Source organism: Ornithorhynchus anatinus, chromosome 16, assembly GCF_004115215.2.
Source record: "Ornithorhynchus anatinus isolate Pmale09 chromosome 16, mOrnAna1.pri.v4, whole genome shotgun sequence".
Lineage (NCBI taxonomy): Eukaryota > Metazoa > Chordata > Mammalia > Monotremata > Ornithorhynchidae > Ornithorhynchus > Ornithorhynchus anatinus.
Window position 1 is genome coordinate 43,218,385 of NC_041743.1, and position 26,410 is coordinate 43,244,794.

General features: G+C 45.1%; 1 protein-coding gene across 3 annotated transcripts in view; it reads left to right on the forward strand.

Moving 5' to 3' along the window:
- The first annotated feature begins 6,110 nt into the window (after positions 1-6,110).
- RCAN3 (RCAN family member 3) overlaps positions 6,111-26,410 on the forward strand; it is a 28,858-nt gene continuing 8,558 nt past the window's right edge. The window contains exons 1-3 of one of the 3 annotated variants that reach the window (XM_039914284.1): positions 6,131-6,210; positions 13,228-13,297; positions 14,629-14,894. In XM_039914284.1, coding sequence (XP_039770218.1) covers positions 14,700-14,894 — 195 coding nt within the window. In that variant the 5' untranslated portion in view covers positions 6,131-6,210; positions 13,228-13,297; positions 14,629-14,699. Of the gene's footprint in view, positions 6,211-13,227; positions 13,298-14,628; positions 14,895-26,410 lie in introns of all 3 variants that reach the window. The other 2 variants (XM_029080503.2, XM_029080504.2) reach the window with 2 other exon arrangements.

The window sequence follows — 26,410 nt, forward strand, 5'->3', positions numbered from 1 at the left end:
TTTACAATCTAGAGGGGACAACGTCGGGAACAAGGTACGAGGTCCATTTTCCTCTGCGCTTTGGAGATTTTCCTGAGAAGTTGTATGGAAGGAAAGAAGCAGGTGAAATTTACCCAATACAGATTGTCTAAGGGCAAAGAGAGGCCTTGCCGTTGGCCCGGGATTTTTTTGTGTTTCGGAAGGTGTGAGGAATGGGTAACTTTCTTCCCCAAACTGTCCTGTGGAGTCAGGTGGCTGTCTCTCAGCCTGCAGATTTGCAGCCCCACACAATGGCTGCGTCAAACAGAAATTCCTTACCCTTCGTTTGGCTTCAAGGCAGTCAATCCGTCTTCTCCTTCCGACCTCGCCCAGCTGGTCTCCTACTGCGACCCAGCCTACACGCTTGGGTCCTCTAACGCCAACCTACTCACTGCCCCTCGGTCTCGTCTGTCTCGTCGACGACGGCTTGCCCACGTCCTCCCTCTGACCGGGAACTCCCTCCCCCTTCAAAGCGGACAGACCGCTGCCCTCCCCACCCCTTCCGAGCCTTATTAATATCCCATCCCCTCTACGAGGCCTTCCCCAGCTAAGCCCTCATTTGGCCTAACCGCTTTGCCTTCATATATACTTGGAGCTTGAAGCACTTGATCTTCAGCCCGACAGCACTTATGTCCACATCCCTATATCCTGCCGTTTCCCCTATCTGTAATGTATTTCCACGTCTTTCTCCCCCTCTAGACTGTGAGCTCCTCGTGGGCAGGGAACGTGTCTACCAACTCGGCTGTCTTGTACTCTCCCAAGCGCTTAGGACACACACAGTGAAAGCTCAGTGGATAACAGAGCGATTGAGTGGCTGAAGGCCCCTCAGGAGCCCTTGGGGAGTTGGGGGGCAGTTCAGGGGCGATAAGGCCGGAAGACCAGGGCCGCTGATGCAGGAGGAGGTTGAGGTCTGTATCCCGAGGAGAGGCGGGTTCTTTTTCTAGATGCCCCCTGCCAGTTGGCCCTACTGTGTAAACACCCTGTGCTTGTTGAAAGCCAAAAATGGCACCTTCACAGCACCTGCCGCCGAGAGCGTGATTATCCCCGAGTGACCCCGGAGAATCCGACTAGCCTTTCCCGTTACTCCCCAACTCTTCTCAATTAAGTCAATGATTTTTTTTTATGACATTTAAGCGCTTAAAGCACTGTCCTAAGCATTGGGGTCGATTCAAGTTAGGCCAGATACAGTCCCTGTCGCTCGTGGGACTCGCAGTCTGAGCAAGGAGGGAAAACAAAACAAAAATCCTCCTTTAGCGGTTGAGGAAAATGAAGCCCAGAGCAGGCCCAAGGTTACACACAGCAGTCAAGTGGTGGAGTTGGGATTGGAACCCAGGGCCTGTGGCTTGCAGGCCCATTCTTTACCCGCTAGACAATGCTGTTTTGTTGCTTCTTTTGGGGGCAGTACGGCTGCGTGATCAAACCGGGAACCCTCGGGTTGAAGAACTGGTTGGCCTGTTAGGGACTTTGTTTTTTTTCCCCCCTTTTCTCCAGTATTTATTTCTGTGCACAGAGCACTCCACTAAGTGTTTGCAAGAGGATGCCATCCCTACCCTCAAGGAGCTTAGTCTGATCCCCAGAGGGACACCCTCTCCAGTCACCCCAGCATCCATGTCTACTACATTGAACCTCAAATGCCCATCTCCGTCCCAACTAGGCCCGATGCCCCACAAGTCGCTCAGCCTGGTTTAAAAGAATGCTGACCGGCCTCTTTACAGGGCCGAGCTGAACCGTTCCTAAATCATCCCCCTAGATTTTAGTGACAGGTAAAATAACGGTGCCCCCGTAGTCACTAAAGTGTGGGGCACCCGGCAGGTATGATTCTACTCGCACATGTAAGCGGGACAGTTCCACCGTTCAGTGTATGACATTTCCGTGTCGGGTGAGTTGTTTTTCAGCCCGGGACTTGAAATCTGTTTGGAGAACTGACAGCCGATGTTGCCGTTGCTCTTTGTTTGTTTCCCTAGTGTAATTATGATATTTATTCAGCGCTTATTATGTGCCAGGCACTGTGCTAAGCACAAGGGTAGATAATCCTGTCAGGCCCAGTCCCTGTGCTTCTTGGAACTCACCGTCTCAGGAGAAAGAGCGGGTATCTTTTATCTGCATTTTACAGATGAAGAAACTGAGGGCCCGAGGGACTAAGTGACTGGGCCGAGGTCACGCGGCAGGCCGGGAGCAGAGCTGGGATTAGAACCTCAGTCTTCTGACTCCTAATCCTGTAAATCCAAGCTGCTTCCTTACTGTGTTCCACTGCAATAATGGCCTTTGGTGTGTTTTCTTTGTACTCCTCACCCGTGACCTTCTGAACCACAGACCGGCTTGGAAAAGGGCCTGCGTGTGGAGAAATTTGTCGGTTTCCCCAGAAAGACATGTAAATAAGGGCACCTTACAGAGTGTACTATACGGACAGCTATATTTTGTTATTTTTTCATAACCAATGTTGCACGTCATATTTTTTTTAATGTATTTGTGTCCATTAAGTGAATAACTTTAAAATGATATTTAATAAAAATATTTAAGTAATAGCTATCGAATGCTCGTCTTGTGTCTGGTCCAGTGTTCCCTGAGTGACCTGTCGATCAGTCAATCAATGGTATTTTATTTATTTTTTGGTATTTCTTAAGCGCTTACTTTGGGCCAGGCACCGTACTAAGCCCTGGGGTAGATGAAGCTAATCAGGTTGGACACAGTCCCTATCGCACCTGGAGCTCACAGCTTTAAATCCCGATTTTACAGATGCGGTAACTGCGGCAGGGGGAAGTGAAGTGACTTGCCCCAGGTCCCAAAGCATGCAAGTGGCAGAGCCAGAATTAGAACGCCGATCCTTCTTACTGTGGGCAGAGCACTGTGCTAAACACTTGGGAGAGTCCAGTATCGCAGAGTTGGTAGACACCGTGCCCACAGGGAGCTGCCGGTCTAGAGGGAGAATCAGACATTAATTTAAATAAATAAATGACAGACGTGGACATTAGTGGCATGGGGCTGAGGGAGGGGTGAATAAAGCGAGGAAATCCAAGTGCATGGATGTTGCAGAAGAGAGTGGGAGAAGAGGAAATGAGAGCTTAGTTGGGGAAGGCCTTTTGGAAGTGTTCTTTTAATCCTGGGCTGTGGGGAGGGGCGGGACACCTGGTTTCTGAGGTCTCAGTTTCCCCCCCACTAGGGATTCAAGGCCTCGGCCCTGGAGGACTCGAATCGGAGTCACAAAAATGCACTTCGGCAAGAGTCCCTTGGTGGGGGGCTTTGTGGTGTCCGGGATAAAACGGGGCTGAGGGCCACCAGGACAGTACATGGCTTAGCAGCGCAGGGTAGAGGAAATTGCTCTTTTGTACGGTGCTCTGCAAACAGTAAGTGCTCAATAGATTCGAAAGACTAAATGAATGAATACAAGCAAAAGGAGTTGGACCCAGTCCCCGCCCCACGTGGGGCTCACAGTCTCAGTCCCCATTTTACAGATGAGGTAACTGAGGCCCAGAGAAGTAATGTGACCTGCCCAAGATCACACAGCAGACAAGTGGCGGAGCAGGATTAGAACCCATGACCTGACTCCCAGGCCTAGGCTCTAACCACGATGCCATGTTGCTTTCACACTCAGTAAAGCACTCAATAAATACGTTTGAATGAATGAATGCATTCAAGTAAACAGGCATCAGTATACATAAATAGAATTATAGGTATAAAGTGGAAAGAACCCGGGCTTGGGAGTCAGAGGTTATGGATTCTACTCCCGGCTCTGCCACTTATCAGCTTTGTGACCTTGGGCAAGTAACTTCACTTCTGTGGGCCTCAGTTACCTCATCCGTAAAATGGGGATTAATAATAATGTTGGTATTTGTTAAGCCCTTACTATGGGCAGAGCACTGTTCTAAGTGCTGGGGTAGACACAGGGGAATCAGGTTGTCCCACGTGGGGCTCACAGTCTTAATCCCCATTTTACAGATGAGGTAACTGAGGCACAGAGAAGTGAAGTGACTTGCCCACAGTCACACAGCTGACAAGTGGCAGAGCTGGGATTTGAACTCATGACCCATGACTCCAAAGCCCGTGCTTTTTCCACTGAGCCACACTGCTTCTCTAAGTCTGTGAGCCCCACATGGGACAACCTGATGACCTTGTATCTATCCCAGCGCTTAGAACAGTGCTTGGCACATAGCGCTTAACAAATACCACATGGGGCTCACAGTCTTCATCCCCATTTTACAGATGAGGTAACTGAGGCCCACAGAAGTGAAGTAACTTGCCGGAAGTCACACAGCTGACAAGTGGTGGAGTTGGGATTCATAATAATAATAATAATGTTGGTCTTTGTTAAGCGCTTACTATGTGCCGAGCACTGTTCTAAAGCGCTGGGGGAGGTACAAGGAAATCAGGTTGTCCCTGTGGGGCTCACAGTTTTAATCCCCATTTTACAGATGAGGGAACTGGGGCACTGAGAAGTGAAGTGAGCCCGTCATTGGAAAGGGATTGTCTCTATCTGTTGCCACATTATCCATTCCAAGCGCTTAGTCCAGTGCTCTGCGCCTAGTAAGCGCTCAATAAAGTCATTAATTCAATAGTATTTATTGAGCGCTTACTATGTGCAGAGCACTGGACTAAGCGCTTGGAATGGAAAAATCGGTAACAGAGACAGTCCCTGCCCTTTGACGGGCTCACAGTCTAATCGGGGGAGACGGACAGACAAGAACAATAGCCATAAATAGAAACAAGGGGATGAGCATCTCATTAAAACAATAGCAAAGAAATAGAATCAAGGTGATGTACATCTCATTAACAAAATAAATAGGGTAATGAAAATATATACAGTTGAATTCCCTCTTCTCCTCCCTTTCCCTCTGCTCCTCCCCCCTCCCTCTTCTCAGCACTGTACTCGTCCGCTCAACTGCATATATCTTCATTACCCTATTTATTTTGTTAATGAGATGTACATCACCTTGATTCTATTTATTTGCTGTTGTTTTAATGAGATGTTCATCCCCTCGATTCTATTTACTGCTATTGTTTTTGTCTGTCCGTCTCCCCTGATTAGACTGTGCGCCCGTCAAAGGGCAGGAACTGTCTCTGTTACCGAATTGTCCATTCCAAGCGCTTAGTCTAGTGCTCTGCACATAGTAAGCGCTCAATAAATACTATTGAATGAATGGATGAATGCTCTGCGCCTATTAAGTGCTCAATAAATACTATCAAATGAATGGATGAATGCTCTGCATGTAGTAAATGCTCAAGAAATACTATTGAATGAATGAATGAATGCTCTGCACCTAGTAAACGCTCAAGAAATACTATTGAATGAATGAATGAATGTTCTATGCCTAGTAAGTGCTCAATAAATACTATTGAATGAATGAATGAATGCTCTGCGCCTAGTAAGTGCTCAATAAATACTATTGAATGAATGAATGAATGCTCTGCACCTAGTAAATGCTCAATAAATACTATTGAATGAATGAATGAATGCTCTGCGCCTAGTAAGCGCTCAAGAAATACTATTGAATGAATGAATGAATGTTCTGCGCCTAGTAAGCGCTCAAGAAATACTATTGAATGAATGAATGAATGTTCTGCGCCTAGTAAGCGCTCAAGAAATACTATCGAATGAATGAATGAATGCTCTGCGCCTAGTAAGCGCTCAAGAAATACTATCGAATGAATGAATGAATGCTCTGCGCCTAGTAAGCGCTCAAGAAATACTATCGAATGAATGAATGCTCTGCGCCTAGTAAGCGCTCAAGAAATACTATTGAATGAATGAATGAATGCTCTGCGCCTAGTAAGCGCTCAAGAAATACTATCGAATGAATGAATGCTCTGCGCCTAGTAAGCGCTCAAGAAATACTATCGAATGAATGAATGAACCTGGCGGGGGAAAGGGCGGGTCCTGGGGGAGGGGCGGGGTCGCGCATGCGCGCTGTCCCTCGGCACGGCCCAGGGGGGTGTTTCCCGCCCTCCCGAGGGCCTCGCGCGCTCGCTCGCGCCCGCCCGCGCGCCGCCGTCCTCGCGCTCGGTCGCTCGCGCCGGCTCGCGCCGGCTCGCGCGTGCGCGATGGGCCGTCCCTCCCCGCGCGCTGCGCCGGCGCGCGCGCCGCTCCCTCCCCTCAGCGGCGGCGGCGGCGGCGGCGGCCGCGCCCCGACGACAACGACGACAGCGACGACAGCGACGACAGCGACGACGACCCGGCCGCCGCCTCAGAGAGTTGAGGTGAGTTGGACGTCGCCCCAAGACCCTCCCCCATTTCACCCCCTCATCTTTTCCCTTCCTCCCCTCCTGAGGAGACCCGCCCGCCCCGGGGGGAAGAGGCGCCTCACGTCAGTCCCTTCGCTTTTTCACATTTTTTGTTTTTATTTTATTTTATTTTCCACGGTCCTCATTCAGAATGCTGATTGTGGGATGCGCTGACCGGGCCCTGCGCTAAGCGCTGGGGGAGGCGTCAGGTAAATGGCCTTTGGACGCAGGCCTTGCCCCCCTTGGGCTCCCGGGCTTAAATCCCCATTTTCCAGACGAGGGACCGGAGGCGCAGGGAAGTGGCTCGCCCAAGGTCACACAGCTGACAAGTGGCGGAGTCGGGATTAGAACTCAGGTCCTTCCCACGCCCAGGCTGTAGCCGCTGGCCAGTGCTGCCTCTTGAATAACCTCACTTATTCCTGGGTTAATAAGAATCATGTTGGTATTTGTTAAGCGCTTACTATGTGCCAAGCACTGTTCTAAGCGCTGGGGGAGATACAAGGGGAATCAGGTTGTCCCACGTGGGGCTCACAGACTTCATCCCCATTTTACAGATGAGGGAACTGAGGCCCAGAGAAGTGAAGTGACTTGCCCAAGGTCACACAGCTGACAAGTGGCGGAGTCGGGATTAGAACTCAGGTCCTTCCCACGCCCAGGCTGTAGCCGCTGGCCAGTGCTGCCTCTTGAATAACCTCAGTTATTCCTGGGTTATTAAGAATAATGGTATTTGTTAAGGGCTTACTATGTGCCAAGCACTCTTCTAAGCACTGGGGGAGATACAAGGGAATCCGGTTGTCCCCCGTGGGCTCCCAGTCTTCATCCCCATTTTACAGGTGAGGGAACTGAGGCACCGAGAAGTTGTGACTTGCCCAAGGTCACACAGCTGACAAGTGGCAGAGTTGGGATAATAATAATAATGTTGGCATTAGTAAAGTGCTTACTATGTGACGAGCACTGTTCTAAGCACTGGGGTCGATACAGGGTAATCAGGTTGTCCCATGTGAGGCTCACAGGTAATCCCCATTTTACAGATGAGGTAACTGAGGCACAGAGAAGTTAAGTGACTTGCCCACAGTCTCACAGCTGCCAAGTGGCAGAGCAGGGATTCAAACTCATGACCTCCAACTCCCAAACCCGTGCTCTTTCCACTGAGTCACACTGCTTCTCTAGAACCCAGGTCCTTCCGACACCCAGGCCCAGGCTGTAGCCACTGGGAAATGCTGCCTCTTGAATAACCTCAGTTATTCCTGAGTTAATAAGAATAATGTTTGTATTTGTTAAGCACGCTATGTGCCAAGCACTGTTCTAAGCACTGGGGGAGATAAAAGGGAATCAGGTTGTCCCGCGTGGGGCTCCCAGTCTTCATCCCCATTTGACAGATGAGGGAACTGAGGCCCAGAGAAGTAAAGTGCTTGCCCAAGGTCACACAGCGAACCCCACATCCTTCCGACTTCCAGGCCCGGGCTGTAGCCACTGGGCAGTGCTGCCTCTTGAATAACCTCAGTTATTCCTGGGTTAATCATAACAATTTTGGTATTTAAGTGCTTACTAGGTGCCAAGCACTGTTCCAAGCGCTGGGAGAGATACAAGGTCATCAGGTGATCCCACCTGGAGTGTACACTCTTCATCCCCATTTTACAGATGAGGCCAGTGAGGGACTGAGAAGTGAAGTGACTTGCCCAAGATCACACAGCAGGTTAGGTGCAGAGCCCCAATCAGGACCCAGGTCCTCTGACTCCCAGGCCCTGGGCTCTAGCCACTAGGCTACACTGCTGTTCAGCGCTGACGCTGGGCTAAGCGCTGGGGTAAATACAAGCTAATCAGGTTGGACACCGTCCGTGTCCTTCATGAGCCTCACTGGCTTAATTCCCCCTTTCAAAGACGAAGGAACCGAGGCTCAGAGAAGTGAAGTGACTTGCCCAAAAGTCACAAAGCTGGCAAGTGGCGGGGCCGGGTTTAGAAGAATAATAATAATGATGGTATTTGTTAAGCGCTTACTACGTGCCAAGCACTGTTCTAAGCACTGGGGGAGATACAAGCTAATCAGGTTGTCCCACATGGGGCTTAATCTTAATCCCCATTTTACAGATGAGGTAACTGAGGCCCAGAGAAGTGAAGTGCTTGCCCAAGGTCACACAACAGACCCCAGGTCCTTTTGACTCTCAGGCCCGGGCTCTACCCACTGGGCAGTGCTGCCTCTTGAATGACCTCAGCTATTCCTGGGTTAATAATAATAATAATGTTGTTTGTTAAGCGCTTACAATGTGCCAAGCACTGTTCCGAGCGCTGGGGGAGATACAAGGGAATTAGGTTGTCCTACGTGGGGGCACAGTCTTCATCCCCATTTTACAGATGAGGGAACTGAGGCCCAGTGAAGTGACTTGCACAAGGTCACATAGCTGACAAATGGCGGAACGGGGATTAGAACCCACGACCTCTGCCTCCCAAGCCCGGGCTCTTTCCACTAAGCCACGGGCTGGGGTTGCTGCCTCCCACACCAGTCTTGAATTTCTGTATGTGCCTTTTTGCAGATTTCTCAGCCTCATGCTCAAGGAAGAAGGAGACCCCCAACCCAGGGAGAGGAGGTGGGGATCGGGTGGGAAAGCTTCCCGCAGTCACTGAGGTCAAGAGGTTTGCTCATCAGTGTCCAGCCTCCCTTTTCCCAACTCTCCCTTTCTACTAACTCTGTTTCATTGTTCTGTCTCCAAAGCATATAGTACAATGCTCTGCACATAGTAAGCATTCAGTAAATACCATTGATCGATTGATTTCCCCTCCCCACCACCCCATGGGGAAGCAGCGTTGCTTAATGGAAAGAGCACGGGCTTGGGAGTGGATTTTAATCCTGGCTCTGCCACTTGAAAGCCACTGTGTGACTTTGGGCAAGTCATTTAACTTCTCTGTGCCTCAGTTCCCTCATCTGTGAAATGGGGATTAAGACTGTGAACCCCATGTGGGACAACTTGATAACCTTCTCTCTTCCCCAGTGCTTAGAACAGTGCTTGGCACTTAACAAATACCATCATTATTATTAATATGATTCCTCTGGCTTCCTGGTGTCCAACCGTAGATTGGATATGGCTGCAAGAGAGAGCTGCTTTCTGAACAGTCAGTTCATCTCTCCTCCAAGGCCCAATTTAAATTAAATTATAATAATTAATAGACTTCACCTGCTCCTGCAAGCTGGAAAGGTGTGTTGATAGGTTTTTCCCAATTGGCCTACTTATCCGGTAACTTCCTAAAACTTGCATATCTGCCTCCAAACATGTCCACCAACTCTCCCAAGAGCTTAATGCAGTGTTCAGCACACAGTGAGGGCTCACGATTAACTTATCCAGTGTCTGGCCTGTCTACCCGGCCAAGATGATTCTGGATCATCACCAACGACTCTGTCCCTCGATTACGTGGGTTCTGTTGGTCTTAAACCCATCAGTAACGTAGACCCCTCTGAATGTCTCAGATCAAAATCGTGAGTGTTTAGCAGAGATGTTTTCAATATAATGCTATAGGAAAATTTTTAAAAACAAAATACCCAGCACTAAAAATACCTGTTTGGTGACAGTACTAAAAAAAAACAACAAAAAAACATCTCTGGGGTTGCTTGCAGTGATTTGCAGTGCATAAAAGATTGAAAAAGCAGCAATTTGCTCCTATTTGTAGTTATGACCATATAATGTACAGACAATTCTTTTTAAGGTTCTGTTTGATTAACTTGGGCTGAGTACTTCGTGTTATAATAAGACAACCTTGGATTTAGTTTCACGTACTCCTTGGATGTTTATCCATCATACAATCTATTCTGTTTTCTAGTGGGTACATTTTATCCCTCGTATTTGAAGTGGTCCCAAGTTGTCTGGTGATGCAGAGGAACAGAGAGGGCTGAAAACCAGCTCTTAGCCATGCAGCTAATAATTATGGTTTTGGCTAGCACTTACTGTGTGTCAAGCCCCGTTCTTTTTTTTAATGGTATTTATAAAGCACTTACTATATGCCAGGTGCTGTACTAAGCACTGGGGTAGATCCAGGCTAATCAGGTTGGACAGTCCCTTTCCTACGTGGCACTCAAAGTCTTAGTCCCCATTTTACAGATGAGGTAACTGAGACGCAGAGCTGTGAAATGACTTGCCCAGGGTCACGCGGGGGACAAGTGGTGGACCCAGGTCCTTTGGACTCCCAAGCCCATGCTCTATCCACTATTCGGCTTCTCTAAAACCTGGGTTAGATACAAGTTAATTAGGTTGGACACAGTCCCTGTCCCACATGGGATTCACAGTCTAAGTGGGAGGGAGGAGCTAATCTTGTTTACTTTGAATTCCAGTGCCTCTTCACTGTTAAAGTACCATTATCTTGTTTCAGAAGAGATTCCAAAGCCTTTTAGAGAAATCAGGTGCTCTTTTTAAAGAGGGCTCTAAAACTTTTATGGTTCTCTGACATTTCAAAATGAATCAGGCCAGTTCTATTTATTGAGCACCTCCTGTACCGGAGAACTCTACTAAGCTCTTGGGGAAGGACAAAAGACATTATGTAGGAAAAGCAGAAGAGTAATTGAATGAAAGAAACCACTTAGGCAGAAATGTGTGTTTATTTTATTGATTTAATTGTTTTGGGGGTTTTTCCATTTATATCTAGACCCCTCCTGTTTACTGACTATGTTTGGCTACGTGTATCCCCGGAACCTCCCTGAGAGTGTGTAAGTTACAGAGCAGAGAGGTGGTTTTTTTTATTATTTTTATTGGTGGAATATCCCAAAGAATATTATGAAAGTCCCCAGAATAAGATAAGACAAAGCAATGGTAGGCAGACTCCAGAGATTAATTCGGGTAGGGGGGAGTTGTCAAAGGTAGCAGGGGATTGATAACCAAATGCCTGAGGTCTTTTCCATTTCCTAGAGACTTGACTGAAAATTTCATTCATTCTTTGCCAGTTGATTTTTCTGTCCCACTCTGCTTCACCCTCTCTTACTAATACCACTATATTGAACAAGTTTTAAGAAAGCGTTGAGTGTCTGTAACATCAGCACCACCAATTTTCCATTTATTAATGCAGAGATGGGACACCAAGAAATCATGGATAATTGATGTCCAATGATGATCTAAATGCTGCCTTTTTTCCACATATTTCAGCCTCTTCCCACCAAATGTGAATTTTGGCTTGTTTCACTTACCTTCTCTGACCCTGTACATCCTCTGGGGAAAATAATAATAATAAGTGGACATTTGATAAGCGCTTATTCTGTGTCAGGCACTGAACCAGGCTCTGGGGTGGATACAAGGAAATTGGGTTGGACACAGTCCCTGTCCCACGTGGGGCTCACGGTCTCAATCCCCATTTTACAGATGAGGTAACTGAGGCCCAGAGAAGTGACCTCCCTGAGATCACACAGCAGATAGGTGGCGGAGCTGGGATTTGAACCCATGACCTTCTGACTCTCGGGCCCGTGCTCTATCCGCTACACCATGCAATGGCATATAGTGAAAGGGTTAGAAGGGAAGACTTGGATGTTACAAGTGGTATAATAAAGAGGTGGTTTCTTAGTTTGTAGTAGAACCAAAGTGAACTTCACCACATCCCTGTGACGCGAAGTAGATAATTTCCCCATTTTACAGACAAGGCAACTGAAACACAGACTCTTCTGAAAGGAGACAAGGATAGAGCTCAAAATAGAATCCCACTTGGCAGCCAGATTTGCGTATTAGCACTGTGGGCCCATCAAAGACCAGAGTGCTATTCGTCAGGACATTCACGCTCTGGTTGTGTGTTTCTGTGAATCTGACCTTCCTCATCCATCATCACAAGTATTCATTAGAGCCAAAAGGTCACTGCAGTGTTTAGCAATGGAAAGACTGTCCCTGATGAGGATTTAGGATCACTTAAGGTAACTTCTCTCCCGGCCTTAAACTCGCAAGTCATGTACAGGCAGAAGGGGCCTGAATTTTTTTTTCTCTCAAAGATTTGGTAGCCTAACAGATGACAATGTCCTTAGGAGTCTTTCTCGTCATTTCATGGTCCGTGTGATGTTACACCCTGCTAGATCACAGCTACAGTTGGCAGGGAAAAAGGTGCTGAACCCTGGTTCGCTCAGTCCTTGGCTTGGAGAAACTGGAGAAAAGAACTGCAGTTTAGACCTGTGGCTCTTGTCTAGCCAAGCTGCCCCTGAGTCACCCAAATGGCGCCAGGGGCAGCTTGATCTTTGTCCCCTTGTAATGGGGGGAAAAGATAGTAGCCCTCACTCCTGACAGATTAACAATCGCTTAATTCCTTACCCCAACCAGCCTGGGTGGCATGCTCAATATTTGAGCCAACTGATATCTCCCATCAAATAACCAGCAATTACAGCATCGGTAGGAAATTATTGTAAGACGTGGCACTCATCGGATTCAGAAAATCTAATGTGTTCTACGGTGACAGATCCTCAATCAGGGACAATCTGTCCTGAAAAGGCTGTTTGTCAGTTTAAAAATCTCTTTCAAGATTTTCGTGGCTAATACAAAATGGAAGCAAGGCAAAGGTCAACTTGGGAGCATGGGTCTTGGCTAGCTCCTTTTTTCCTCCATAATGATGTAAATTGAGTTTTCAAGGGTGAGCCACATAACTTCATAGCACAGTTATTTTGGCATTCGTGCTTGATCCCAAGTGTACAAAACATGTTTTTCTGGTGTCATTTGTTGCAGGGACTTGGATGTTTTGGAGATGCGTGTTCACACTGTTATTGTGGGGACACCAGTTTCACCAGTTATGGGAGTAATCTCATGATCACTTGAACTTTAGACTACCTAAAACACTCATACGCTGTCTTTATGTCAATTCTGTAGTTCTCTGTTTGAGTACTGCACTTCAATTTTATTTTCAGCCATTGTACTTTGGAATCCGGTTGGAAAATATACTTAGATTCAATAGCCTGTAAGCCTCTTGAAGAAACTGTAACAACCTATGGGGCCAATAATCCATGAATTATGGAAATCTCATCACTGAAATCTCATCTTTTAACTGCAGGGTTAAAGACTTAAAGGGAGAAAACAGGAAATGAAGATACTATGAATCTTTAAAAAAAAAAAAAATTCAGGTATTGTTTCCTGCTTGCTGAGGTTTTTTTTTTAAGGGGTGGGGACAGTGGAAGTTTAAACCAAAAGAAATCAAAACATCCAGAATTTGGTGTGTTTCCAACCTCAGGTGTCAAATGGGGCATATGTCTGTCCCACACAACAATAAAGCTGAAAGTACCAAAATTCAGTGACATTTTATGAGTGTTAAAAAGAAGTCACAGGATCTTTCTTGGTAAAGCCAAATGTTGAATTTACTGTATGACTTTAGAAATAGAGCAGTAAAAATGATGATTATATTGACTGATTCTGTGGCCGACCAGCTGCCTTACGTTGGGCCTGGTTAATTCATCCCCCTCAGAGATCAGGTTGGTGGCAGCCTGGGTTTGGATTCCAGTTCACTGACATTTCAGGCTTTTTGATTTACTCTGCTTCTGGTTTGTCTCACTTGAATGCAAGGAGTACTTTGAAAGGAGAGCTAAAACATACATTAAAAAAGGACCCGCTCTTATTGGCTGATTTTTATTTTAAGAAACCAAAATGTAAAAGGCTGACGATATACAACTCTCATTCATCTGTCTGTCAGGGCGTTCTTCAAAAGAACAAACTGATTAAGAGAATGAAATCACCAGCCAACACAATCACATCCCTGATGGATGATTGCAGATGGTCAATGAATCAGTGGGACGTGTGGACCAGTTTCTCAGTGTTGGTGACAAGTTAAAGCCCCAAACAAATATGCAGAAGCAACTCTGGTTTCCGAATTGGCAAACTCTTTTACCACACCAGTTATTTCGCTTGGTTGTTTCCTTCCAGATTTGCTAGAAAGGGGCGTTTTCCTCACCTCTTGCTAACTGTGATGTTCAGTTGTGGTATTTAAGCTCTTACTGTGTGTCCAGGATTGTACTGAGCGCTGAGTTAGATACAAGATCATCAGATTCCACATGGGACATTACAGTCTAAATATGAGGGAGAATAGATATTGAATCCCCATTCTGCAGATGGGAAGACTGAGGCATAGAGAAGTGAAGTGACTTGCCCAAGGTCACACAGCAGGTGAACTTTCAGAGCTGAGATTGGAACCCAGGTCCTCTGACTCCCAGGCCTATGTTCGTTCCACTAGCCATAACTCCTTGTCTTGCTAATAGAATGCATCCTATTCAACATCATAATTTCTGAAATTGCAGCTGTTTTTATGGATTGAAATTAGGTGAGCCTATATTTTGCTCAACTGAAAATTTTCATTTCTCTTTCACTTTCTAGCATAAATCTGATGATGTGCTGACCTAAGAAAATGGGACTTATTGGTAATTTATTGGTTAATCGTGAACTTGTATTATTGTTTCTTCTTTAGCAGGTGCTTTTGGGACCTCTCGGGTATTCAAACCAAAAAAGCGTGACAGGGAGATCTGCTTTTAGAGGACCATGCTAAGAGACACTATGAAATCCTGGAGTGACAGCCAATCAGATCTCTATAGCAGTGACCAAGAAGAGGAAGAAGAGATGATCTTTGGTGAAAATGAAGACGATTTAGAAGAGATGATGGATTTAAGTGATCTGCCTACCTCGCTTTTTGCATGCAGTGTGCATGAAACTGTATTTGAGGTACAAGAGCAGAAGGTAGGTACATACGTGGTTGCTTGATCAGTAGTGAGGAAGGCTTAATTCAAATGCTTTACACACAACCACACCCTCCCCCCCAAACAGCGTCTTGGGTTCATACTCATGGTGTTGGAGGGCACATATTTGGAGTGAAGTTACCGATGTAGATTGTCTTCCTATACATCCATAAAACAATGAGGATGGAGGGCTCCCCTCGATGGCGAACAAGCTTCGGTCCTAGTACCGAGAATCTGTGTGAAGGAATTGATTTTAGCGCTAGTGGTTTGCACAGCCCCGCTATCATCCTCTCTTCCTTGCCAGTCAAGCGCCCACTGTACCCGGAAGTACAAATAGCCAAATACTTGCTTCATTTCCTTGAAGGTCAGGATTGGGAAAGGTGTGCTTCCACTGTAGAACACACAGTGTACCATGACTTCCCAGAAAGCATTTTTGGCCATCAATCCTTGGGCTTTTATTTGTCCTTCCCTTTGTCTTTAATAGACAGGAATTTCCCCTGAGCATTAGAGAGTGATGTGGAATTCAAAAGCTTTTGTTTTGCCTGATGATTTTTTTTTTTTTTAAATACCTTCCGTGCTTACTTGCCTACTGCCTGGTCTCTGAAGTGCCTTTGCTGCCGTGCCAACCAGAGAGACCCGATTATGTGCTCCATCGAATCAGTCTCCAAAAGATTAACCTTAGGGTGTTGTCTGTGGGTTATTAACTATTGGGAAATTGGGCAGGTTAGAATGTCTTATCCTCCAGGACCTTAATCTTAGCACCTCATCAGATGGGTGTTACTGTTGAAGTTCTACAAGTTGGCCGGAGCTTGCTTTTTAAAGACCAATTTTCCTAGTTCATTCATTATTTACTCGGAGTTTGAAGGTGCTTTTTGTTTTTCTGTGATTTTCATGCAAAAGGCATTGGGTGTTTAGTCATAAATAAGCAATGACTCAAATGCTTTATTTATTAATTGCTCTTATTTACCCTGAAACTTTTACTCAAGTATCCCCCCTCTCACCCACTACACTTTTGTGCCTCAAGGTATTCCCTGTCACTCAACCAACTTCACTCCATTAACGTAGCCTTAAGTTAGAACTCAACTGCTCATTTTCCTGTTTATTGACATTTCCAAATATTGTCTGTTCTTCCCCTCTCCCTCCTGAGTTTGTTTTCAAAATACTTCCCAACTTAATGGTCATTGTAAACGTTCGTCCATATGCACATTCCAAATGTGTTAATCTTCCCGATCTGTTATTACATTTCTTGAATTCCTCTATAGTGAGAGTCCAAAGTTCATATCCTGATGAACCTTGTACTGCGGTCCCCCTCCTTCAATCCTGCTCAAGTCTTCCCAGTTTTTTGTGGTTGTAGAACGGAATAGATTTTTGAGCAGTTCGATCTAGACTTGCCATGTAGATGCTTTCTTTTTTTTTAATGGTATTTGCTTAGTGCTTATGTGCCAGACACTGTCCTAAGCGCTGGGGCAGATACAAGATAATCAGGTTGGACACAGTCCATCTCTCATATGGAACTCACAGCCTTAATCCCCGTTTTATAGATGAGGTAACTGAGGCACAGAGAAGTGAATTGATGTGTCCAAGGTCACACAGCAGACAGGTGATGGAGCTGGGATTAGAACCCAGATCCTTCTGACTCCCAGGGCCGTGCTCTATCCACAGCACACTGTGTTTCTATTACTTGTTGTTACTGGAGAAACCTGTAGGAGATCATTCTTCAACTAAATTTGCTTTGGAATTCATCCCAGTAAAAGTATTAGGATCAGTTTAATGGGCTTCAAAGTATTGTGTAGTTCTTAGTAATAAACCTTTGCACAAAGGGGGAAAAAAACATGGCTATACAATTGTCAAATAAGCATCCTCTCACAAAATTTTGTAAAGTGTTCAGACTAGTGGATGGAAAATGAAAAAATATAGGCAACAGAGAGCAGAGAAGAGGTTTTTAAGGGATGGAAAATAGATGAGATGAAGTGAAATCATGCTGGTAGTTTTTTTTTTAAAAAAAGGGCAAAACAACCTTTTTTCCAACTGACTCTAAATCTTGTATCTCATGTTCTGTGTATGAGCATCCATATCTGCCAAAGATACCAACCCTGCCTCTTTAAGGCCGGGCAGCTGATTGAAATAGTCATTTATTTGTCAAAAGAAGCCCTTTAATGCTTCTTGATTTCATATCCACCTGGTCGTTATGTCAATGTCACTGGGGCTGTTACCTTTTAAAGGTGAATCTTCATTTAAGCTTGGGCAGGATTTATCCAGAGTTGTACTTCATCTAATACGGAGGTGAAAAGGTATTATAAACCTGAGTTAAGATCATTCCATTGATGTTGTAAATCCTGACTTTTACGATTTTCCCTCCTGTACTCAGTAGTGGAAGAGCATGCCTGCAAAATTCAAGCTGTTAGCTAACAGTAGCCAATAATGCTGAAAAAGCCCTCTAGTTTAAAAGCTTAAAAGTAAATATGAAAGGTAATCATTGAGATCCTTTGTTTTAATTGTCAGCAGTTTTTAACCATCACAGTACTGAAATTGGTTAAGGAGTTAATGAAAGAATCCTGTGGCTTCCAAATCTTTTTAAAAGATAATAATAATTATGGCATTTATGAAGTGCTATTTGCCAAGCACTGTTCTAAGCACTGGGGTAGATAAACGGTAACCAGGTGGGACACAGTCCCTGTTTCATGTAGGGCTCGAGGTCTTAATCCCCATTTTACAGATGAGATAACTGAGGCACGGAGAAGTGAAGTGATTTGCCCAAGGTCATACAGCAGACAAGGGGCGGAACCTAGATTAGAACCCACATCCTTTGACTCCCAAGCCCGTGAACTTGCCACTAGGCCATCTGTAACCTTGACACAGTATGATAGTTTTTCAACTATTCTTTTGTTCCCGATTTTCCCTTTCTTCAAATCAATCAGTGATATTTATTGAGTGCTTACTTTGTGCAAAACACTGAATTAAACGTTTGAGGGGGTACGGTAGGCATGTTCCACACCCATAATGAGCTCACAGTCCAGAGAGGGAGATCAAATTCAGAGAGAAGATCGATTTTGATGTAGATCTAGACTTAGATTTGTTAGTGTCGAGATTTTTATATCATTGTCGTTTTTATTTTAAACTTCCAGGGTTGGAACTATGTTCTGTGAAAATGTTTTGTTCATGAAGTGTTCAGTTGGTGGTTTTAGTGTTAAATTCTAAACAGACAGGCTATATATAGAAACGTATCATGTTTAAATCCCTCTGTTTATTCACCTTCCATGTATGCATTCTTTCACCTTCCCTGTCTTTGCAATCCTGTTCTCACAACCAGTTTACATTAGTACAGCTTTCCAGACAAACAGGTATCCAGGAAACCACTGTAATTCATCTCAGGGACTCATGATAAATGGATTTCATAAGTGATTTTTTTTATGGTACTTTAAAAATCTAGGAAAAGCTCTTTGTCACAAATTTCAAAGCCCTTCACCTCCAAAACCTCAAACTGCCTTAAAAGGCAGTGCAGTTGGGATTTTAAAAAATACTATTTTGAAAAGTATAACTCCTAACTTTTAAGTTGCTTAAAGGTATGATGAAAGTAGGGTTTACAACTCTTATTTTTGTTATTCATTTGGATATGTGCAGTCTGTTTGGTTTGAGGAATTAAATCAGCCCTCTCCCCATATGAAATTGCAAGTTATCTTTCCTGATTGGTCAGGTATCTTCCTGAGCAGTACTGTAAACTAGTCTGCTAATGTGTTAGCTTTTTCTTATTCTCTTTTATTTACTTACTTCTTTACTATAAAGCTGGTAATAACCATGCTTTTTTATGTACCCAATCAAATCTATTTCTCAGCTCCCACTCCTGCTCTATTGTTAGCAGAAGGCAGGCCTCCTTGGTAATAAACAAACATCTCTCTGTCATTCAGATTGTCTCCCTAATATAACATTATGTCCAACAAATCAATGCTATACATGGAAGGCCTTCTGTGTTTAGAACACTGTACTAAGCACTTAGGGGAATATAATATAGAAGACATGATCCCTGTCCTCCAGGACTTTACAGTCTAGCAGGAGAGACAGACTCTAAAATAGTATTCAAACAGGAGGAAGAAAGAAAAGATACGTTCATGAGTTAGTGCTCAATAGGACAGCTAATCAAGATATATGTGTGTGTATATATATGTGTGTATTATATATATATATATAATAGTGAAATTTGTTCAGGCTTCACTATGTGCCAAATAAGATTCAAGGTAATCAAGTCAGGCACTAGTCCCTCTCCCTCATGGTGTTCACAGTCTCAAGGACAGAGAACAAGCATTTAACCTCCATTTTACAGATGAAGAAACTGAGGTACAGAGCAAGGTTACTCAGGAGACAAAAGCAGAGCCTAGATTAGAACCTAGGTCTTCTGGCACTCAGGCCTATTAAACCATGCAAATTCTCATGCCCACTTCCCAGGACCTTTTTTCCTCAGCATCCCAGGGCAGAAGTGGGCTAGGAAGACTACCCTAAAGGTAAAAGGAAGAGCCCGAAAGACAGGTTGGCCGATGTCCCTATAGAGAGGAAAAATCAGGGCTGTCAGGTGGTTCAACGGTGACCGTTGTGCCAGTTAGCAAGGAGGGTAACCATCACACTTTTACTCAGAGGGACAGTAAGTACTCTGTCCTGGATAAACTGTTGATGGAGGGGCCAGGTAATAGTATTGCTTTAGTTCTTACAGTCTTCTTTCTTCACTCTGCTTGCCTAAAAATTTGTCTTGCTCTCCAAATATATGGGCCAAATTACTTGTTTAAAGTGGGAAAATAATCCCTGAAAGTAGACTTGCCCTGTGCAAGATACCACCATGTAGTAGTATCCTTTTCTTGGCTCTTGTCCTTTGGATTTTTAAATTTCTAGACCAGAGGTGAAGATATAGGGTGGTGTTTAGCATCTCACTCTGGTTAATTGGAAAACATTTCCTGGAGGAAATGAATTTTCAGGAGTCGATGGGATTTTTCAGGTAGCGGTATATTCCCTCCTTAGGCGGCAGATGATTTGCGACCCAATTTCCTTCTTGCTCAATCTGTGAAAGTGCCTGTCTCCATTTTATACCCCAAAACCCAAAACACTCTGCTTATATTTAGACTGCTTTCCATCTACAGGTATTATTCCATGGCTCGTCTTTAGAGTCCCCTGCCAAATGGATGCATATTTGTGCTCTTTTTCCCCAGTTGTTGCTGGTACTGTTTGTCTCCTGAGCTGTTGACTTCTAGCTCAAATGATTTCGGTGAATTAAATCGGCCTCTACTCTGTATTCTGTGGAGAATTCCTTTTTAATAACAGGAAGGACCTTAGGGATTGTTTCTTAGGCTGCATTATCTGGGCTGTTTCCTGCAGATTTTATGCTGTCATAGATACAAGTTAATTAGGTTAACTTGTTAATTAGAGAAGCAGCGTGGCTCAGTGGAAAGAGCACGGGCTTTGGAGTCAGGGCTCATGAGTTCGAATCCCAGCTCTGCCACTTGTCGGCTGTGTGACTGTGGGCAAGTCACTTAACTTCTCTGTGCCTCAGTTCCCTCATCTGTAAAATGGGGATTAAGACTGTGAGCCCCACGTGGGACAACCTGATTCCCCTGTGTCTACTCCAGCGCTTAGAACAGTGCTCGGCACATAGTAAGCGCTTAACAAATACTAACATTATTATTATTATTAGGTTGGACGCAGTCCCTGTCCCGCAAAGGGCTCACAGTCTAAGTAGGAGGAAGAACAGGAGTTTAATCCCCATTTTATAGTTGAGGAAAGTGATGCCCAAGGTCACACAACAAGCAATTGGCAGAGCTGGGATTAGAACCCAAGTCCTCTGACTCCTAAACCCGGGTTCCTTCCACTAGGCCGTGCTATTTCTCAGGTGAATACTGCACTTATTTGATCCCCATTTTATAGTTGAGGAAACTGAGGCACAGAAAAGCATCCTCTGATTCCCAAGCCTGGGTTCTTTCCACTAGGCCATACTGCTTCTCAAGTGAGTCCAACAGTTGTGGTGATTTTGATCCCCCGTAGCCCCTTTCTCTGCAGTAATTGTGCCACCATGCCCCTTCACCCTGACCCCGTTTTGTGCCATCAGAAACATTTTGAAGCTCTATTATTGACAGAAACCATTGGCAGAGAAACATTTCAGATCTGGTCCTCTAGCTAAAACAAAACTTGGTGGGGTCTCCAACCCTCATACAGTGTGGCCTAGTGGGTAGAGCACAGGCCTGGGAGTCAGAAGGACCTGGGTTCTAATCCTGACTCTGCCACTGGTCTGCTGTGTGACCACGGGCGAGTCACTTCACTTCTCTGGGCTTCACTTCCCTCATCTTTAAAATGGGAATTAAGACTATAAGCCCCATGTGAGACGGGGACTGTGTCCAGCCTGATTATCTTGTATCTACCCTAGTGCTTGTTCAGTGCTTGGCACACAGCGCTTAACAAGTGCCACAATTATTATCATTATTATGTTCCTCCATTTTAACAGCTCATTTCCTGCATCTCCTGACCACCGTTCTCCTATGTCCTTTTTGCGTCAGTGCCCGTCCCTTGTCCTAGGCATAGAGAGGGTTAGAAACATCCCCCGCCCTATATTTTGGGCATTTCAGTAGTTTGTTCCTTCGTTGACCCCCACAAGGGCATTTGTCAAGTGAGGTTCCCTCGTGTTCTCCCTAAAACCATGACCGAGCAGGAAGTCGGAGCCACCGTTTATCTCCCAGTTATTAATAGCCACTGTCGCTCTTTCCCTAAACTGCATTGTGGTGGGAATGCAAAACCACCTGGGATGACAGGTGACATCTCGGCACTCAGGTCAGGCCCCCCCATCAGGAAAGAACTTGATGTGTCTACCAATTCTGTTGTATTGTACTCTCCCAAGTGCTTAGTACAGTGCTGTGCACACAGCAAGCACTCAATAAATAAGATTGATTAATATTAGGGTGGAGAGGCCTCCTTTGGGCCTCCCTTCCCTCATTTTTAAAATAGGGGATTAAAGCAGTGAGCTCTATGTAGGACACGGACTATATTCAACCTTGGTTAGTTTGTATCTGCCCCCATGCTCAGAACAGCGCCTGGCACATAGTAAGCACTTAATAGCATAAAAACAAAGAGTAGGATCCCTGGAGGGCTGCCCAAACTCACAGCTTGAGGCACTTTCAGATGAGGTTGTAAAAGCCAAGGCCTCTTAGGTGTTGGAAGCCATTATAAAATCCCACAGGCGCTTGTCTAAACTGGCATTTGGCCCGACACTTAATTACTGCCCTAAAGCCCATTCAGACTAGCCCACAGGGTAAATTCACTTTGGACCTAGGGGACGCCTCACCACCCTAGGGTAGGGGGAGAACCGTTGGCGTGTTTTAAAGCCGACGAGGAAGGAGTTTCCACTTCATGTGGAGATGGATGGACGACCGTTGAAGGTTTGTGAGGCATCCGGAGATGGGTTCAGAACGATTCTGTAGCAAAGTGACCCAGGCGGGCTAGTGAAACGTGGTCTGGAGAGAGGAAAGGCTGGAGAAAGGGAGGTCAGCGAGGAGGTTTTCCAGTAGCCGGCAGGCTGTGACAAGAATGTGAATGTACTCAAGAGTTGGTGTCCAAAAAACCTCCGTTTTCTCCTCCTCTAGAAAAGTAGCTGCAGGCAAGAGGAAGGTCTGGCTTTGAGGAGGTTTGGGGAGGAGTGGCAAACATTTCTCCTCATCTTAATAATGATAATTATGGTATTTGTGAAGCACTTACTATTCAGTCGTATTTCTTGAGCTCTTACTGTGTGCAAAGCACTGTACTAAGCTCTTGGAAGAGTACGAAAACACAAATTCCTCCCCACAGTGAGCTCACCAGGCGGTGTACAAAATGCTGGGATTTATACAAGATGATCACTGTCACTGTCCCACATGGGGCTCGCTGTCTTAATCCCCGTTTTACAGATGAGGAAACTGAGGCACCGTGAAGCGACTTGCCCAGGATTGCCGGCAGACAGGTGGCAGAGTCGGGATTAGAACCCAGGGCCTCCGACCCCTAGTCCTGTGCTCTTTCTGCTAGACCACAGCAGTTTCTCAGGGGTCAGTCAGGGTGTTGGAGAGAGTTCGGTCAAGTCGGACTTTTCCCCACAGTAATAATAATAATAATGTTGGTATTTGTTAAGCGCTTACTATGTGCAGAGCACTGTTCTAAACGCTGGGGTAGATACAGGGTGATCAGGTAATCAGGTTGTCCCACGTGAGGCTCACAGTTAATCCCCATTTTACAGATGAGGTAACTGAGGCACAGAGAAGTTACCCCCTACTTCTCCCGGGCTCCTTCAGGCATACTCTCTTCTGCTGCAACTCCCTCTCTCCTCACCCTACTCTGCTGACTCCCCCTTTCTTTGTCCACCGTAGCCCTACAGTAACTCTTGAGCAATCACTGGCCGCTAAGTGCTGTGCTAAGCCCGGAGGTTGAGGCAGGATGATTACATCAGAGCCTCTATCCCTCAGAGGGCTCATGAGCTAGGAAATTTGTTTCTAATTAATAGAAATTAATTTCAGATTTGATGTTGAAACCACAGGGGGGGAAAATAGAAATCTTATCGAGTTTGTGACAAGAAGGGCAGGCTGAGGAAGCCGGTTTGAGGAATCTTCTGTACAACAGTGCTTAGTACAGTGACAGGCACACAGTCAGTGCTTAACAAATAGCGCTGTTATTAAAAGGCCTAGATTTTCTCTTACACTGTTTTGTATCTACTGAAATGAGCTACCTCTTTTAGTATAGGTGACTTTTAACGATCACTGAAACCTCTATTTGCACATAGATTTTTTTGTATTTTCCATGGTATTTGTTGAGTGCCGGCCACCATACTAAGCGCTGGGATAGATACAGCTAATTAGGTTGGACACAGTCCATCTCTCACCTGGGGCTCACAGTATTAATCTCCATTTTACAGATGCGGTAACTGAGGCACAGAGAAGTTAAGCACATAGGAGACAAGGGGCGGAGCCGGAATTAGAACCCAGGTCTTTCTGGACTCCCGGGCCCCGTGCTCTGTCCACTAGGTCATGCTGCTTCTCTGTACATACACATGTTCAGATGTTACTTTCAAATTTTCCATGTGCCTATTAGCATTGACTTTTTGCCCCTGTTATCAGCCAAGGAATAGTGTGTTGTCATGCAGAAGTAGCTTTGCCTCCATTTTGTTTTGGTGTGCTTTTTCACTGCTGTCTCTTTGAACTGTGTTTCTTGCCTGTTCTTTTTATCATTTTGTCATTTTCGTGTTGCAAAAACTGCATTTTGTTGGTGCTGATTGCTGCAAAGCACAGATACTTAAATGCCGCTGAACACTGCAGCCTCAAATAACTAAATATTCCCTCCTCAAATGATAGAATGGTTTCATTGTTTTTAAGTCTCAATGTGTAGCATTTTCAACTTAGGAGATAACTAAAACTGAGAGAGAATCCTCTTTTTTTAACTTGGTTTAAATGAGAGGCCACACATTATCGTGAATTATTTTCTGAAGCTTAGAAAGTACCATCCAAAATCGTTGATTGCTCCGTCAGTCTGTTAATTTATTGAGCACTTACCATGAGCAGATAGTTGAAGTAAGTGCTTGGGAGAGTACAGTGCAACAGAATCCGCACTCGTTTTGGAATACTCATATCTTTAGCTTTGTTCACTTGAGCATATGAATTTAGAGTCCCCACAGTGATGTTATAGACTAAATCTGGAATTGTTCCAGTGAAATAAGTCCACTGGTCCACATGTTGAATACCTAATCACGTAACTGTGCTATTTGATATTCCATCTATCCTGCAAAGGAAATGAAATGAAACGTTACTGAAGTAAATAACTCTGGGACAGATGGCAAAGCCAGGCTGTGTGCAGTGATTTTTAATTCTAATTGCACACAAAAAAATATTGGCTTTTCAGATAAATTGGTATTCTAGCAGAAAAAATGGAAATGATGAAGGTACACATTGGTGAACTCAATATTTTGAAAATGTCAGGGGTTATTACAAATAAGGGGTTTTTTTTGGTTTGTTTTTTGGTTTGGACTCTTCTACTGGAAAAAAAAGCCAACAAAGTCCAAAAAACCATTTCCCGTAATTCCATGGCACCTGTCTGCTAGGTTGCTTTTAGCGTTCGTAAAATATTAAAATGTTAAAGTAAACCCATTGAAGTCTTTGAGACGTGAAAGGGAATCACATAAGCCACAGTATTTCCATTTAAGCTTGGATTATTCAGAATGTATACATTTATCCATATGGATTTAGTGGGTTCTCTTTGTTACTCATGGTGGGGCTGTTCCGTTTTGGAAGCCAGGTTCCCAAGGGTGAAATTTGGCCTGGAGCAAACAGTGACCCAGGCGAGAGAGGTTGTTGCTTGTGACTCTGAACACTGCCCAGCTTGGGGAAAGGCTTATGACCCTAGAGGACTATTAGTGCCCACTTATTTTTATTACTTGGGTGCCCACAGCTTCCTGTTTTTCAATGGTATTTGTTAAGTGTTTACAGGGTGCCAGACACTGTTCTGAGTGCTTGGGTAAATACAAAGTAATCCGGCTGGACGCAGTCCCTGTCAGTCGTATTAATTGAGCACTGTACTAAATGCTTGGAAGAGTACAACAGACATATTCCCTGCCCACAGTGAGTTTACACACCCATATGGGGCTCACGGTCTTAATCCCCATTTTTCAAAGTGAGGTAACTGAGGCACAGAGAGGTTAAATGACTTGCCTGAGATCACACAGCAGACGAGTGGCAGAGCTGGGATTAGAACCCAGTCCTTCTGACCGCCAGGCTTGTGCTCTATGTATTAGACCACACTGCTTCTCAGTACAGTCCCCACTGTATTTACCCAACACAGGCAGAGTTATGTGGTTTCCCTACCAGCCCCTGCTTGGGACCGACATCCCTCTCCCCACCTTCCAAGCCTTAGCGAAGACCCATCTTCTCCAGAAGCCCTTCCCCGGCAAAGCCCTCATTTCCTCTTCTCCCACTCTCTTCTGCGTCACCCTTGTACTTGATTTGTAACCTTTATTTACCCCTCTGTGCATATCCATAATTTATTTGTTGATACTAATGCCTGTCTTCCCCTTCTAGACTCTAACCTCGTTGTGGTCAGGGACCATGACTACCAACTCGGTTATGTTGTACAGTGTTCTGCGCACCGTAAGCACTTAATAAAGATCATTGATTGATTGACCCCCCCCCCAACTAACAACAATAGAGAAGTAGCGTGGCCTAGCAGAAAGAACAAGGACCAAGTCCCGACTCTGCCAAACGCTTGCTGTGTGACCTTGGGCAAGTCACTTAACTGCTCTGTGCCTCAGTTCTCCTGTTCTCCCTCCTACTTAGACTGTGAGCCCCGTGCGGAACCGGGACTGTGTCCAACCTAATTCACTTGTCTCTACACCATGCTTAGAACAATGTTTGACACCTAGAAAGGGTTTTTTAAATGGTATTTAAGCACTTACTATGTCCCAGGCACTGTACTAGGCACTGGGGTAGGTACAAGCTAATCAGGATGGTCACAGTCCCTATCCCACATAGGGCTCCGCCA